The following is a 17662-nucleotide window of genomic DNA, read 5'->3' as shown; positions in this document are numbered from 1 at the left end:
CGACGTGATGACGTCATGCTAGTTTGATAATTTTGTTTGGGGAGTTCTGTCCACTCGTTCAGCTTTCGGTAGCAATACTTTCACCAGAATAGGGGTTTGTTTTGGGGCGCCTACCTTTCTGGGTGCCTGTTTCGGTCGATGGCAGACATAGAATGCTCCCAATCACAAGGGGGGTTTCTATAGGCCATTGCTCCTCGTGCCTCTCTGAGGGGGCCAGGTTCTGGCTCATGATCCCTGGTAGGCAAGAACTCCTAGCACTTTGACTGATGCCAGAAAGTTATACATATCCATTCAGCCTGGATAGCTCCGGAGAGCCTCCAGGACTCACCCAGAAAATGGCGTTTCATTACATTCAACGCTGGTTTTTTGAGGAGTGTGGAACAGATTAATTCAATTTCCATTATTTCTCATGGGAAAATTCATTTCGACTTACAATAGGTCTCTGGGAACGGATTACCATTGTAAGTTGAGGCCCTACTGTACCCCTTATTTCTATATATGATATCATTGCTGTACTGTATTTGTTAATTTTCTTCAATGTCGGTAAACATTTGAATTGGCAAGATTCATTATTTTCTTTACCTGAGTTACAGAGTTTAATATATTAACACTAGCAACTAGGAACCTTTATTTTCTAAAAAATATATTGTTTATTCACTGTATGGTATCTGCAATAATGTACTGTATGTTAGTGTTACATCGCTTACAGGGCGGAGAAGTATTAGAAGAGCACTGTACAATTGAGCTACACGATGGTGCGGCAACACTCGAATCTAAGCATGATGCCCAGTGTTGGGTTAATTCTCAGCTGGTTGACAAACCAAGTAAACTTACACAAGGTTGGTTTTGTTGCCTTTCTTTTATATTACTCATGTTTGAATTTAATTTTTAAATGTCCCTGTTATTATTAGAAAGTCTTATTTCATCAACAGCAGTTTCTAACATTAGCAGACAATAAAATAAGCATGTGATAATATGTGATTAGTTTTACTAATATGTCAATTGACATTAAAATGTGTGATTTTTAAATTGAATATAATTTCTTGAAACACTAATTGATTACAGGTTGTGTAGTTGTGCTAGGAGGGAGCCATATGTTTCGTTATAACGACCCCCAAGAAGCAGCTAGGTTAAGAAAAGAAGGAAATAAAACACATCTTAATCTTTCGCGACTCTCCTTCTTGTCCAGATCAGCTACAGATCTTGTTAGATCATGCGACAACCTTTCTGGGTTTGTGTTTATTCTTTTGTATTTTACTGTTATTCTTTGTGTTAATAATTTTGTTAATGCAAACATACATTAGCCTGATAAGCTCCAGGGAGCCGTAGGGACTTCCCACAGAAAAGTAGATTTACAAAATTTTGGTAAATTTTCTTTACTAGTTTTAAGCTTTGTCAGCTTGATGCTTATGATATTAAGTGATAAAGGATTCCAGAATATACTTTTAAAAGGTTGATATTCTAACAGCACATATATTTTATCCTCCCATGTGTGTAGCAGCAGATTAGAGAGTAGTGCTAGCAATATATTATAGTGACTCTTAAACCTTATTTGATCATGGTTAGCATGGCTCAGAGTAAATTTAAACACTGTGCTTTGTCATCTAGAATTCATGTGGCTTTGTTTAATAAAGTTCTTTTTCAATAAGTAATCAAAGATATATATATATATATATATATATATATATATATATATATATATATATATATATATATATATATATATATATATATATATATATATATATATATGTCGTACCTAGTAGCCAGAACTCACTTCTCAGCCTACTATTCAAGGCCCGATTTGCCTAATAAGCCAAGTTTTCCTGAATTAATATATTTACTATAATTTTTTTCTTATGAAATGATAAAGCAACCCTTTTCTCTATGTATGAGGTCAATTTTTTTTTATTGGAGTTAAAATTACGTAGAGATATGACCGAACCTAACCAACCCTACCTAACCTAACCTAACTTATATTTATAGGTAAGGTTAGGTTAGGTAGCCAAAAAAAGCTAGGTTAGGTTAGGTTAGGTAGGTTAGGTAGACGAAAAAACATTAATTCATGAAAACTTGGCTTATTAGGCAAATCGGGCCTTGAATAGTAGGCTGAGAAGTGCGTTCTGGCTATTAGGTACGACATATATATATATATATATATATATATATATATATATATATATATATATATATATATATATATATATATATATATATATATATATATATATATATATATATATATATATATATGTATATATATATATGTATATATATATATGTATATATATATATATATATGTATATATATATATATATATGTATATATATATATACAGTGGTACCTCGCATAACGATTGCCCCAAAAGACGAATATTTTGGGTAACGAACGGCCCGATCGGCGTCAAATCGTCCCGTATGACGAACGCTGGTTTGAGTAACGTCAACACCACATGGTGGGGTCGCGCTGCTGCTTGCACATTCTTAGACGCCTCCGACGATGCACATAAATTATGTTGTTCTTGTTTAAAGATGCTAATGATGCTGGGATATAAAAGGGTGACTGCTGAGATGTTGTAAAGCATTGACGTTTTTGTAGGAAAAAAGAAATGAAATATCTGATATACAACAAATGTCAAAAAAGTTCGTTCGGTGTTCGGCAGGTAGGCTGCTCCATTATAACAATCTTTCTTTGTTTCAAATGTGTTCCATTTGTTTTTTATTTGTCATTTACGTCTCAATAATGGAGAAGCCTACCTTACATACACTGAATAAACCATTATGACATTTTCCTTTCTTCAAATGTGTTCAATATTTATTTTTCATTTGTCTTATAGCAAAAGGTTCGTTCGGTGGTCGGCAGGTAGGCTGCTCCATGTTTCTTACATACAAAAAACGTAAATAATAAACAATATGAAGAATTTTGAAAACCAGTACAAATGTCAAAAATGTTCGTTCGGTGGTCTACAGGTCGACTGCTCCATGTTTCTTAAAAAAAAAAAACGAAAAATAAAAGAACTGTTGAAACAATTTGAAAAATGGACAAATGTCATAAAGGTTCGTTCAGTGTTTGTCGGGTAGGCTGCTCCATTATTGAGACGTAAGTGATAAATACAAAACAAATGGAACACATTTGAAACAAAGAAAGATTGTCATAATGGAGCAGCCTACCCAACAAACACTGAACGAACCTTTTGCTATAACGAATATGAAAAACAAGGGCTGCTGGCTGGGTTAGTAGTGCGTGAGCAACCATTTGTAGCACACATGCCTCTGGCTCTCAAACACCTGTCCCACACGGTGTTGAAAGACTGTACTCAGTCAGTGCAATTCAGACCCTATTGTTTGAAGAACATTAGGGTCATAACATTGGTGAAGCTAGGCGCAATAAGGGCTTAACACAACGGTCGGATGCCTGTGATACAGCACCTATGAGGATGATACAGCGAGCGTATCCAGGTGTAGCTCTGAGCCCCACCCTTGCCATCTCTAATGTATATAGATGATACATAGATGAATCGTTTTCTGCGTTCAGTGATGATGCATCTGATACAAGTAGCATAGATGAACAGTGTTAGCGGCTTCCATGGTGGTGGTGTTCATTGATATTTTTAAGAATACCTGAATCTTTTCCTGACTGATGGACACTCTTTGAGGCTAGCTGAATCTCTTCCTGACTGATGGGCACTCTTTGAGGCTAGCTGAATCTCTTCCTGTGTGGGACCTTACAAAGCGATCTTTTCAAGACTACCTTACAAATTGAGCTTTTCCTATAATCGTTTCATTACTACCTTATGCTTTACAAGCTTGGCTACATACCACCTACAAGTACTAAAGCCAAGGGTGCACGCGAGTGCATTATTTGCAAGCACACAGAACGATGAAACAGGAAACAAAAATCTATCTGTAGCTGGTGCAAGGAGAGCAAAGTCGCGCTGTGTACCATGGACTACTTCGTTGACTATTACGCACCTCCAAAGTACTGAGTGTGTAATACAGTGTGTTACTGTGTAAATAGTATGTGAAACTGTACATATTGTAATATTAGTGCATTTTTACCACGTAATATTGTGACAATAAACATTTATTGTGGACACATTACTGACACATGTATCACAGTTTCATGGAAAATTATGAACATTCTACTGTATACATATTGTAAAGGTCACAAATATGTATCATATACGATAAAAGAAACAAATAAAACCGCATTGGAAATGCATAGGAAAAATATTTGAAAATATATTTGTGGCAACACGCGGTGCTTGAATGGCCTGCGCGACCGTGTCTGGGAGCTTCACACACGGGCGACCAGCCCCTGATGACGTCACAGCGCACCTTGTCCACGCCCTCACAGCCAAAGTAAGTGGAATTTGGTAATTATTTTTACATAGACATGTTCAGGGACGGTAATTTATCATTTTACAAAGAAAAATTATATTTTGGGGAACATTTGATGTCATGCACACTAGGGAAATTTCACAATAAACACAGTGCATCACACTGGTTACATGGGGGACACTCGTTTTGTATGACGTCCGTTTCACATGACGAACATGGAACGGATTAAATTCGTTATGGGAGGTACCACTGTATATGTATATATATATATATGTATATATATATATATATATGTATATATATATATGTATATATATATTATTAAATATGACCGATAAAGTAAGATTAATAATTCTAACACGAATTTTCTCAATCTTTCGTACATTACGCTTCACTGTTGGAGGTAAATCAAAAATCACTTCTCCAAAATTCATTTTTATTTCTAGTCTGACGCGACACGGACGCGTTTCGTAAAACTTATTACATTTTCAAAGACTTCACAAATACACAACTGATTAGAACTTACGTATCTCTGAGTTTATATCTACATTTGAGTGAGGTGGGAAGGGTGATGTGGCATTAGAACAAGATGGGATATTAATAGGGTATTAAAAGTATCAACACAAGACAGAACAGAAACAATGGGTATTGAATAGAAGTGTTTGTAGAAAGCCTATTGGTCCATATTTCTTGATGCTTCTATATTGGAGTGGAGTCTTGAGGTGGGTAGAATATAGTTGTGCAATAATTGGCTGTTGATTGCTGGTGTTGACTTCTTGATGTGTAGTGCCTCGCAAACGTCAAGCCGCCTGCTATCGCTGTATCTATCGATGATTTCTGTGTTGTTTACTAGGATTTCTCTGGCGATGGTTTGGTTATGGGAAGAGATTATATGTTCCTTAATGGAACATAACCAAACCCATAACCAAACCATCGCCAGAGAAATCCTAGTAAACAACACAGAAATCATCGATAGATACCTCCAACAGTGAAGCGTAATGTACGAAAGATTGAGAAAATTCGTGTTAGAATTATTAATCTTACTTTTTCGGTCATATTTAATAATATATGTCTACAGGAAAGACTGATACCAAAATATACTAATATATATGTATATATATATATATATATATATACATATAGTTTATATATATATAAATATATATATATTTATATATATATATAGTTTTCAGTTGCATATAGTCCTGGGGACCATTCAGGCTTGTTCGCATATATATATATATATATATATATGTATATATGTCGTACCTAGTAGCCAGAACGCACTTCTCAGCCTACTATGCAAGGCCCGATTTGCCTAATAAGCCAAGTTTTCATGAATTAATTGTTTTTCGACTACCTAACCTACCTAACCTAACCTAACCTAACTTTTTCGGCTACCTAACCTAACCTAACCTATAAAGATAGGTTAGGTTAGGTTAGGTAGGGTTGGTTAGGTTCGGTCATATATCTACGTTAATTTTAACTCCAATAAAAAAAAATTGACCTCATACATAATGAAATGGGCAGCTTTATCATTTCATAAGAAAAAAATTAGAGAAAATATATTAATTCAGTAAAACTTGGCTTATTAGGCAAATCGGGCCTCGCATAGTAGGCTGAGAAGTGAGTTCTGGCTACTAGGTACGACATATATATATATATATATATATATATATATTTATATATATATATATATATATATATATATATATATATATATATATATATATATATATATATATATATATATATATATATATATATATTTATTTACAGGATGAGATCTATGTTCACGGTATCCTCCCTTCCCAGTATATTGTCATATAATGCTTTGAAATTACCGATGGTTTTAGCATTCACTATCTTCACACTTGCTCTGATTATCTAAAATTCTTTTTCCAAAGGAGAACTTTGTAATATTTTTTAGCATTGTTGTTTCCTTAGCTTCAATCTATGACCTCTTGTTTTTTAAGTTGCAGGCTTCAAAAATTCATCGTTGTCAATTCTGTTGTGTGAGAGCAGAAATATTTCTGGGGAGACAAGATGGGCTACTTCATTGATTGCAATGAACACTAGACCAATATCTAATTTTACTTTTGCAGATGAATTGAGGATCACTTAAAATATAGAAAAAATATAAGAGTAACAATGCAGAGAATGTCACAAAATATGACTGAAAACAAATAACCAGTAAAGCAAATCCAATAACGCTCTCTCTTTGTAATTTAGGATGGACAGTGATCTTGAGAAGACCCACTCGGATAGTAGCAGCAGTTCGCGGATGATTAAGGTTTGTAAAGTACATTTGTTTTTTTCTGTGTGGGGAGCCCTGTCACCTCCCTGGTGCTACTGGGCTGATATTAGCTAATATTAGTTCGGGGCTTCTGTCGTATGAAGTTGTCATGCCTACCGGGGACCACTAGCCAGAACATGGTACCCTCAGAGAGGTGCAGGGAGCAATGGCCTATGAAACTCTCATGTAATTACCTAAGTGTAGTTACAGGATGAGAGCTACACTCGTGGTGTCCCGTCTTCCCACGCTCGTGGGAAGACGGGAGTATTCATGTCTGCCATCGACCAGGTTTAGCACCCAGAAAGGTAGGCGCTTCAAAACAGACCCCTCCTGGTAGGAAATTACAGCCTGAGACCAAACAAAGGCTAGAAACTCCCCCCAAAGAAAAACAAGCTAACAAGCAACACATCATCACACCAAGCACCATGCATTTGTGCCAAACCCCTTCCCCCCCCCCCCAGGGGAGGGGGGGAGAAAGTGGGCCCCAGTCAGTTTGTTGGCTGAAGCAGGTGGATGCCTGCTCTGGTCTCAATTACCTGATTGGCTTCACCCTGCTGGTCTTCCTTCTGTGTGTTGGTGGCCAGGAGTTTGTACCAAGAGCTGCATGCTTTTAGGGCTCCTTTCCCTAAGCGCCCTGTGAGTACACCCCTTGGGGTTCAGAGTTCTCTTCTCTGGGTCCTTTGGGTCCCCATTCCCATAGGGGTAGTGACTGCTCGGTTCACTACCTCACCCTTAGGGTCAGCTTAGGTCCTGGTACTTTTCTTTGGCCTTGGGAAGGGAGTGGTTAGTTGCTGGTTGGGGGTGTGCTGGGCTGCCCAGTTTGCATTATCACAGCGGCTGTCTCTTTCTGGTCCCCTGGGTTGTGGTGCTTCCTCGGAGTTCTCTTTCAATCTTTAGTTTTTAGTTTGCTTTCTTGCCCGTTGGGAAGCTGCCACAGTCCATATTAAGTGTTACCTAGGTCAGCAGGGCGGTCCTCTTCCGGGCCTTTGGAGTTGCTTGCTTCACAGGGGCCAGTTTGCCTGGGTCAATTACAGGGATACAACCGGCTTTGGCGGTCCAGCACCTGGGTTTCCCGTAGGGACACACCCCACTGTAAGCCCTGGAAAACCCCGTCGAGACTTGTTGACCATGATAGATGAATCTTCTGAGTCTCATCTCGCCTTATGCAAGTTTGAAGGTTGCTTGTTGCCCCTGGCTCAGGGTGACGATCACCAGTATTGTCTCGTCATGCTGCTTGTTGGGTTGATGACACCTTCGACCCGGAGTCTTGCGAGACTTGTTCTCTGCTTGTGCTCCAATTTACCCATACTGCTACGACTCAGGTTAGGGATCAAGAGGCTCATGCGTTGCATACTAAGTTTAGGTTGCTGCAAGGGGCACAGTTGGTTGGCTGCTTGAATGCCCCGGGGCTGCCCAGTTTTGGTTATAGGGACCCAGCCTTGAGGGCATTGGTCACTTCGACCTTGGTTCCGTCTGCACCCCTTCATCCTCCCCTTGTTGGTGTGGTTCACTGTTCTCTTCCCCCCTTTCCCCTGCTTCCGATTCCTAAATGTCTGAGGGTTTCAGGGTCGGGGCAGAGTTTAGCTGGGGATGAGGCTCGGGCGGTTCCGGGGGTTACCCCATTTGATGTGAGGACGGAGGCATTCGAGTCGGTTCCTCCCACTGAGGATCCTGGGTCCTCCTAGCAGGTCCCTTTCTTGGATGCCTTTTCCTTGGACTCTGCCTTTCCTTCAAGGTTGGAGGGCATTGAGGACGGCTCTGCCCTGTATCCTAGTTTGGTGGATTCCAGGGCTGAGGGGGAGGCTGCCTGGGGTGCATGGGCCCCTTTCGATCCTGCCTGGGTTTTAGTGCCTTCGGGGGGGGGGGGGGGGGGGTCTGCTGTTGCATGGTTCAGGGTTTTCATACCCTCCTTTCTTGTACAAATTTGATATGGGGTCGGCTATCCCTCAGGTTTGTTTCCGGGTTCCCTTGGGTTCCGCGGCTATGTCCTTCCAGAGTTTTTTGACTTGAATTTTCCCTGCAGAGGTTTGGGAGGACCTAGGTGCATACAGTACCTCCTGCGAGACCTGGCTTTCGCCTTGGTGCTCGACCCAGTCTCTCTTGAGTTCGGGTCGTCTTTGCTGTATTGGATACATTAAGAGGTGTCGGCATCTTCCTGGCTTTCATACTGCCCTTTCTTTTCATTGGGGATGTGTCATACGTTCTGTTGTTTCCACATGCTTGAGTGGCGAGAGCTGGTTACACTTGCTGGTTTACACTTGCAACAGTGTTGCAAGTGTACTTAGAGGGCGCGTTTGAGCATCTTAATGCATGCTTCTTCGACCCTGTGCTTCCTCATGAGATTGATGTGCTCCAGTTACACATCCAGGTCTCTTTCCTCTCATTTGCCTTTGCTGCTGAGGATCTTCACGCTTGCGGGCATTTGGCTTCGCTCCTTTGCTTCTTTTCCTTTCTCGAGCTGTCTTCGGACTGACTTATGGAGGATGTGGAGGAGTTGGCTGCTGGGTCGTCGCATGCCGCATTGACTTCGGCGGCCAGGGCATCAGCGGTGTTGCTTAAGCTGTTTGTGCCTATTCTCTGGGAGGTGGTGTCTTTGTTTTATGCCTCTCATCTCGTGTGTCAGAAGGCTGTCCTTGCTCTCTATGTGGATTCTGCTTGGGCCCCTGGTTCTTAGGTTTTCATCTCCATTTTGTCCGCTGTTATTTGCGGATTCAGTTGTGTCTCAGTTTTTCCAGGTAACTTCTGCTCCCTAATTTTGGATATGCTGGTTGTCCAGGGTGCGCATTCTCATGCTTCCTGGAAAGGTCGTGCCAGGGCTCTGGCATCTGCTGGTCAAGGTGGGCCATTGGTACCAGTTTCTGAGCAGGCGTTTGCTCCGGACCCGTCTTTGTCTGGTTGGCGCGGTGTTTGCTCTGCACCCAGGTCGGGTTCTCGGAAGAGTCGTTGGCTCTTTTACGAGTCGCCCTGTTGACGGGGCATTGGGGGGGGGATATAATTGGTTGTTTGCCCGCGCTTGGTCTTATGGTTTGTAGGCATTTCAGGTCGTGTCTTCCGGCCTACAAGGGTGTTGGGCTGCTCCTTTCCCTCCAGGTGGTTCGGGGCTGGCGGGACGGGTCTCTTCCCCTCCGCTTTGTCGGGTCATCCTGGAATGGGTGCGTTTAGGTGTGGTCAAAAAGACCTCATTGCTTAGGTGGGTTTCCCACCTGTTTCCAGTGTCGAAACGGGACTGTGTGGATCTGCGCTTCATTCTGGACTTGTCCCATATGAACCCCCTGGATTCCTTGCCTCCTCCTTTTGGATGACTATTCTGTCCCAAGTCCAGCTTCTCTTGAAGCCGGGTTCTTGGATGGTGTTTCTGGACCTCTGAGATGTGTATTGGCACATCCCTATTCATCCGGTTTCGTGGTGGGGCATCAGGATTTCGTTGCCTTCCTTTCGGGCTGAATTTGGCACCTCGTGTTTTCATGCGTCTTATCCAGGTCGTGGTGGCCCGTCTGCATCTTCTAGGTGTTCAGGTTTTGGCCTACCTTCATGACTGGTTGTCTGGCCTCCCAGCTAGCCTGCGCATCTGCTCGCCAGGGGTTTGGTTCTTTCCCAGTTTGCCAGGTTCGGGTTTCTGGTGAAATGGAGGAAGTCCCATTTGGTTCCGTCTCAGGTTTGGACTTGGCTGGGTTTTGTCTGGGATTTCTAGACAGCGTCCTTGTCTTTGTCAGCGTCCTGGCTAGTTGACTATCCTTTGGTCTCTTTAGGCTTGTCGGGGTTTTGCCGTTTCGCACACTTGATTGGCGGGAGGTGCCTTCAGTGTTGAAGTTTTTGTGGGTTTCTTTTGGGTACCTCTTTACATTCCTTTTTATCCTGCTTTCCTCATGTTGGGGGTCTCGTAAATCAGTATGCCTCATTTTGGTGCTTCACTTGTTCGCACATTTGTCTTGGGAGTCTTTTTGACTTTTATCTGTGTGTTGGCCTATCTTGATAGCTGACTGGGATGGGCTGATGGCCTGGATTTGGGTTCTTCCTTGTTTGTCAGGTTATGGGTCCAGTTGGGCTGTTGGTGGCTCCTCTTCCATCATCCAGCCTTGCCCGGCCTGCTGTTTCCCTCTCTATGCAGCCCATCCTCACAGCAAATCTATTATCTTGAGACCCTTTTCCCCCCTCAAATCACCTGGATAGTTATCTAGGTGTTCATGATGGTCTGAAGGCATATTACAGTTTCAATAATAGTCTACATGTAAATTGGCAAATGAGCCTTTGTCATAAACAGAGACTATTCTCATGTTATAACTTTAACCCTTAGGCAGCGGTCATCATCATGTGTTGATTCACGGGGTAATGCGGTTATCGTCATATGATGATTAACCCTTTAACTGCGCAACGCGCCTGCAGGCCCAGGCTTTGGGTGCGCAACGCGCCTCCGGGTGTTTTTATTTTTCACGTTCCATTCAAAACTCCCACGGCGACATGGGGTTCACATCAGCTTCCTCAAGGCTCTTGTAAACAGACGCCATCTTTAAAAAAAATTATGGTCCACATTGCCGGGTGTGAGAGCCTCAGTAGTGAGTGAGCAACCATATATATATATTTATAATAACCTGTATTATTTTGCCATGATAGTATTATAGAAGAGCCTGAGTGTGATAATGACTGGATACAATGTTCAAATATCAGTGATTCAATGCTGTTCACGATGTTCACAGTGCTAGCCACAGCACCACAGCATTATTTCGTCCATCTAGGAATCTTCAAGCGACTTCTTAGGTTCCTTTTCAAAATAAACTTGAATTATTAATCAATTATTCATTTACAGAAATTAGTGACCTGGATTGTGGTTATAATTAGCATTGTGCGTAGTATTGTGGAAGGAGGAATTTTGGTGAGGGAGGGAGGGAGAGAATTGAGGTAGCCTCACTGTGTGGCAGCCACTCTTGTTTTGCTCACCATACTAGCTTCGTGGTTTGCTATGGGGAACACGCATGTACTTGGGTATATACAGTGTGTGTGTGTGTGTGTGTGTATATAGTGTAATAACAGCAACAGGAGTATGTTGAGTGGAGCTATGTTGGTGAGGGAGGTGACGTCGTAATCGTAGAGTCGTTTGCTGTCTGCTGTGTGATTTCTTATGCAGTGTATGGTGGCCACTGTACTGTTTGGACACAATACCGGCTTACTTGCATAGTTCTGGTAAATAAAACATGTAGATAAGTATATATAACATGTGTAAATAGTGTAATAAAAACAATAACAGTATGGTGGGAGGAGCAATGTTGGCGAGTAAGATGTTGGAGTGAGGGAGGGCCTGTCTGGGTGTGGCTGCTCTCACTTGCGATGTTCTGAATGTGTTAATGGTAAATGTATATGGTGTGTGACAGTGTATAGTGTGTACATATGTTGTAAATATACATAAATGAACATGAAACATTGGTGTGAATAACTGTATGATGGGAGGAGCAATGTTGGCGAATACAATGTTGGAGGAGTGAGGGAGGGCTGGCTGGGTGTGACAGCTCACACTCACGGTGTTCTGAATGTGTTGATGGTGAATGTATATAGTGTGTGACAGTGTATAGTCTGTAAATAGATTGTATATATACATAAATTAGCATGATACATGGTAAATATGTGCAACAAATATGTACACAAGTGTCATGCACGTAACACAGTGTCCTCGGACAGTACGGATGTTTTACTGCCATAATATAGTGTACGTGTTCATTATACATAGGATTAGCACATAAAAACAAATAAAATGTATTTGGAACTGTGCGAAAGAAGTGAACAAAAATATATTCACGGCAACTCGCGCACGCCGCCCCGGGCACCCCACCGGTCCCGGGAGCTTATGGCACGGACGCACGGGGAATGATGATATGACGCGCCACCTTACAGACCAAGTAGCAGCCAAAGTAAGTACAATTTCGAAATTTCGTTGCTATACCCATATACAGGGAGGGGTTTTTGACACTTTCAGAATAAAAAATAATTTTTTCCCAAGAATTTATTTCTTGCGCACTGGGGGGGTGTCATATTTATAGGCCGTGCAGTTAAAGGGTTAAAAGAATTATTGTCTGGGCTTTACATGTATGATGCAGAGAAGGATATAATATACTCATTGGTTTGGGGCATGTTTGGTTCTTCCTTGCTGATGGAGTAAGAAACTTTCTGTTATTTGATATGTGTACAACAACTTGTAAGGAGCATTGTACATTTGGTCTTATAAAGCACTCGAACTTTGGTGTCAGTTACTTGCTGGAGTGTGGTGATGTTGGTTCTCTATGATGCTGTGTTGTATGTAAGATACAGTGACTGGATGAGTGCAGTATTTTAATTTCTTCAGCCTTCTTTTTCTATATATCTGCCTTTATTTTCTCAGAGTTAGTGCCTCCTCATTTATGAAATTTTCTAATTTAGAAGTTAAAAAGCATTAGAAGAAGTTTTATCATAGCATGAAGATAAATAGACTGTGTTGGATGAATGAATAAAATAGAAAATTAAATGAGAAAAAGTTAATTAGGTAGATAGTATATGAATAATGGTGGATAATATAGGTGAAGGAGGAACAGATTACCGCACAGAAAGCTATCTGTGAATGATTCTACTAGATACGGTGGAACCTCTATTAACGAGTTTAATCCGTTCTTGCACCGAGCTCGTTACCTGGAAAACTCGTCTTAAGAAACAAATTTCCCCATTTAAAATAAAGGAAATAAATTTAATCCGTTCCACTCCCAAAAACATCCATACTTGTGTGACTTTTTTTTATGTAAATATAATACTGCACATGTAAATATAAATGTTTCGTTGTAGTGTTTTAATATTTACTTTACCTTATGAAGAGTAGTTGCTGGCTTGAGGGAGACGATGGCGAGGTGGGAAGGAGGAGAGGGGTTATAGTGTGGAAGGAGAATCCACCTCTGAGTCAGGCGGACTCTCTCTTCTTGGGAATTTCACCCAAATTTCATTTCAAATGTCACACAAGGATGCGATAGACCAGCACCAAATAAAAAACTACGTCGATTACTCGCGTTGTGTCAACAATATAATAGTCTTACCACGAAGATACAATACAATGCCGTTTTCTCAAATAGGCAATGTGGTTATTAAAGAAAACGGAAATTTCATGGCAAACATGTATACAATCCCCAAGTCGATCGGATAAGAATTGGATTTTATAGAAATATTTGCTCAAATGACGCTTGAGCGCGGTGTTTGGGTGCATTCAAGAGAAAAAGTGTGTCACGTTCAAGCGACATATACCTGCGAAAGTGTTATCACAAAGTGATAAATTAATTAAACATTTTCACACACCGGGTTGTCACTGCTTTATCAGGGCAGCTTTTCCAAGAATGCGTTCACCTTTTCAAACATTCAAAACACTTTCCTGATTTCAGTGGAAGAGGCAGCATCCTCCCTTACCTCCTCATTCCCTTACTAATGGTGTAAATTGTTGATGAGGACCTGCCATACTCCCTTGTGAGATCAATCACACAGACACCACACTCATGCTTTGCTATAATTTCCTTCTTTAAATCCACAGTAATTGTGTCTTTCTTCCTCTTGACAACACTATCTTTAGCAAGCAGCTTCTTTGGAGACATCGTGTGTTACAAATTGTAGTCGCAAAACCACTAAAAACCCAAAGAAAAGCTCAAATAAATCCAGAGGGATGCTTGTCGTGTGCGATACAACAACAACACTGGCGTCGGAGGCGTCCGAGAATTTGCGAGAACCCGCGAGATGCTAGGAAGCACCATGTGGTTTTGCTCGTTAAAAGAGGCGAGCTCGTCAATAGAGACAAATTTGCTGTGAGTGGACCAAACTCTCACAAGTCGAGCCTGGCCTCGGGCCGGGCTTGGGGAGTAGAAGAACTCCCAGAACCCCATCAACCAGGTACCCCCCAACCCCATCAACCAGGAGTGGCTTGCTCGTTACTGGAAAAACTCGTTAATAGAGCCACTCGTTAATCGAGGTTCCACTGTAGTAGAAAATGGTATGTTGCATGTTTATATGGTAAAAAGATGTTTTAAATTGTAATGGGCTCATGCTCAAATGAAACTCAGTTTACTGGAAAGCTGGGTGCAGTGGCAAGATTCTGTTCAGGTAGCAAGAATGGTATGATTGGTGCAAGGGGAAAAATAATTTAAGACTGCAAGAAAAGCGAACCATTTATCAGCCAGACGAAAATTTGGTGCTCAAAAACTGAATAAAAAATATTTATAGATTTATAATTTTTAAGTGATTTTAGTGTCATTGTACAGAAAAATGTAATCTTTTTTTTTACACTTAAAACTTGATAGGTTTTGATATAAAATATGTAAAAGTAGGAAACTAGAAGTGCAACAAGCATCATTTTGCTGCAGATGGGCCCTGGTACACAAGTGTTTAAGTAGGAGTCTTTTGTATTTGTTTATCTGGATAATTATATGATATGCTTCATAGTACAATGTTGATAATGTTATTTTCTAAATCAGATGTCAAGGCTAGCAGAAACCACAGATCATTGTGAAATTTCAACTCAAACAAGTCTCCATACACATAGTCAACCCACCACTCCTGTTGGCAGCCTTCCTGAAGACTGTATTATTGCTAATCCTGCTCTTAGAAAATCTAGGTAAGGATGAAAAATATTCAGCATTGTAAGGACATCGATGCAGATTGTAATATTGTACAGTGTTTTCATTAATTGTTCTAACATATTTAACTCCAATTTATTTATGACCTTTTTAACTACCATTTAATTTTAACCATTTAATTTAACCACAGTTTGAAACATTAAATATCAAAGATTATGAGAATAAATACGTTTCTTGAAGGAGCCCCTTGTGGCTCCTTGAAGCCATCTTCCCAAGGTTACTTCATACTAAGAAAGCCACATCACCCATGGCTAGTTCTGTTTAGCCTACTGGTGACCAGAGCTAAAACCTGGCCCCCTCATAGAGGTGCAGAGAGCAGGTAACAATTTGCCACCTCACTCAGATGATGAGTAACATTAGCGGGGTTAAAGATTTGATGACCAAACCACACATTAGAAGATAGAGAAACAACGACTTTTCAGTCTGTCCTGGACCAATATCAAGCTGTGTATGAAGGAGTGTCCTCACACACGATTTGATAATGGTCCAGGATGGACCGAAATGTTATCGTTTCTCCATCTTCTGATGTGTGGTTTGGTCATCAAGCCACCTCACCAGAAAAACCCTCCAAAAACTCAGTGCAGCTTTACAGACAAATGGAGGCATCAAATTGAAGTTTTCAGTTTTGGAACTTTCAGATTGAAAACTTGCTCAAAACTCATTACAACTTGTTATTACTACCAGGCGACCTGGCCCTGGCTCCCAGCTGGCTCTCCAAGTCAGTTCTGTTTCTGATGCTGGGTCGCCACACCATCTTACAGTTTTTTTTAGGGGAAGCCCAGTCAGCTCCCTGCAGCTATCAGATTGATATCCACTATATAAGGCTAGGGCATCAGTTAATTGGAGATCTTTGCCTACCGGGAACCACGATCCAGAACTTAGTTCCCTTAGAGAGGCAAAAGGAGCAATGGCTCATTAACACTGCACTTTGTGAGAGTATATTCATGTCTGCCATCGACCAGGGGTATTACCCAAAAAGGTAGGAGGAACTAGAGGAACTTAAGAGGAAACTAGATTTATTCCTCAAAGGAGTGCCGGACCAACCGGGCTGTGGTGGGTATGTGGGCCTGCGGGCCGCTCCGAGCAACAGCCTGGTGGACCAAACTCTCACAAGTCGAGCCTGGCCTCGGGCCGGGCTTGGGGAGTAGAAGAACTCCCAGAACCCCATCAACCAGGTATCAACCAGGAACATTTCAAAACCCAACTGGTAAAACATTGCATCCTCAAGACCAAACAGAGCCCAAGACGTTCCCCCCCCAAGAGAAAACAACAATCAAATGTCCAATCAACCAGCGCACCCACTCGTTAGTGACCCCCTCTCACCTCCCAGGAGGGTGGAGGGGGGGAGGGCCTCGCCCAGGCAGCCAAGCGCTGACTCTGGCAGTTCGTCGATTGATGTCATATCGAGAAGACATTTTTGCTGGCTTCATTCTCCTGTCTGGATTTTACCCAGTGTCGTTGTGCCTTTTGTGGGTTTTTGAGTGGTGGCCAGGTGTTCTAGAGTACTCGGGCTGCATGCGTCTAGAATTCCCTTCCCTAGGTGCCCAGTAGATACTGCCCCTGTGATTCAGGGTTATCTTCCCTGGGACATTTGGGACTTCACTCCCGTTGACGTTGGTGTCGCTTGTCATTAACTTCACCTTTGCGGTTCAGTGGAGGTCATGTAGCTCTCTGTCTGACCCTGGGTAGGGAGTGTTGTTGTTGGCTGGGGCGCACGGTGTTTTGTGCAGCTTGCATATTCGTGGCGGCCGAAGCAACCAAGCCCCGGCCCCGAGGCTGCCTCGTTTTGGGCAGCCCTATCGGACCCACGCGCCCCCATGGGGATTCTCAGGGTCCTGTGATGGAACTCACCCTCAGGGAAGCGTAGACAGGGTACTGCTAACCAGCGCCCAACTCTACCAAACAACTTTCTAAGAACTGAACCCCCGGGACATGTACACTCATGGGGACCAAGCAGGAACCACCGGAAGAAAGAAGAATACTCAATACACAGGAGGCAATAACCAAGGCAGACCCCCCCACGAGGCAGGCAAACAAAAGGAAAAAGAAAACCACGCATGAGGACAGCGTACCCAGGCTGAACAGAGCCGGCCGCTATGATTGGTGAAAACAAGCTGCACAGTACCCTGCCCCCTTACCAGTGCAAACTCCCCCCTACACCCTGAGGCGAACAAAGGAAAACAGAACACCCTAGCACACAAAGGGCGGCCGAAAACCAAGCAGTAAATGGCCTAGCAGAGGCAGAACCCAAGGAACTTGTGAAAGGTGGCCCCAAGCCCCAAGGGCATTACTTACTGGGCACCTAGGGAAGGAAACCCTAGGCGCATGCAGCCCAAGTACTGAAGAATCACTCCTGGCTCGTGCACCATCTAGAAGACAGTCACCACACACAAGGCAC

General features: G+C 42.1%; 1 protein-coding gene across 1 annotated transcript in view; it reads left to right on the top strand.

The window, feature by feature from the left end:
• The window catches only part of Klp98A (kinesin-like protein 98A), a 404256-nt gene that overhangs the window by 114875 nt on the left and 271719 nt on the right, over nucleotides 1-17662 (top strand). Inside the window, exons 12-15 of the mRNA XM_069329479.1 lie at nucleotides 710-839; nucleotides 1066-1231; nucleotides 6574-6634; nucleotides 15103-15242. Of these exons, the coding sequence (XP_069185580.1) occupies nucleotides 710-839; nucleotides 1066-1231; nucleotides 6574-6634; nucleotides 15103-15242 (497 nt within the window). The remainder of the gene's footprint in view (nucleotides 1-709; nucleotides 840-1065; nucleotides 1232-6573; nucleotides 6635-15102; nucleotides 15243-17662) is intronic.

The sequence above is a fragment of the Procambarus clarkii genome, chromosome 22, assembly GCF_040958095.1.
Source record: "Procambarus clarkii isolate CNS0578487 chromosome 22, FALCON_Pclarkii_2.0, whole genome shotgun sequence".
Taxonomy (NCBI): domain Eukaryota; kingdom Metazoa; phylum Arthropoda; class Malacostraca; order Decapoda; family Cambaridae; genus Procambarus; species Procambarus clarkii.
This window is presented reverse-complemented; position numbering and strand designations above follow the sequence as displayed.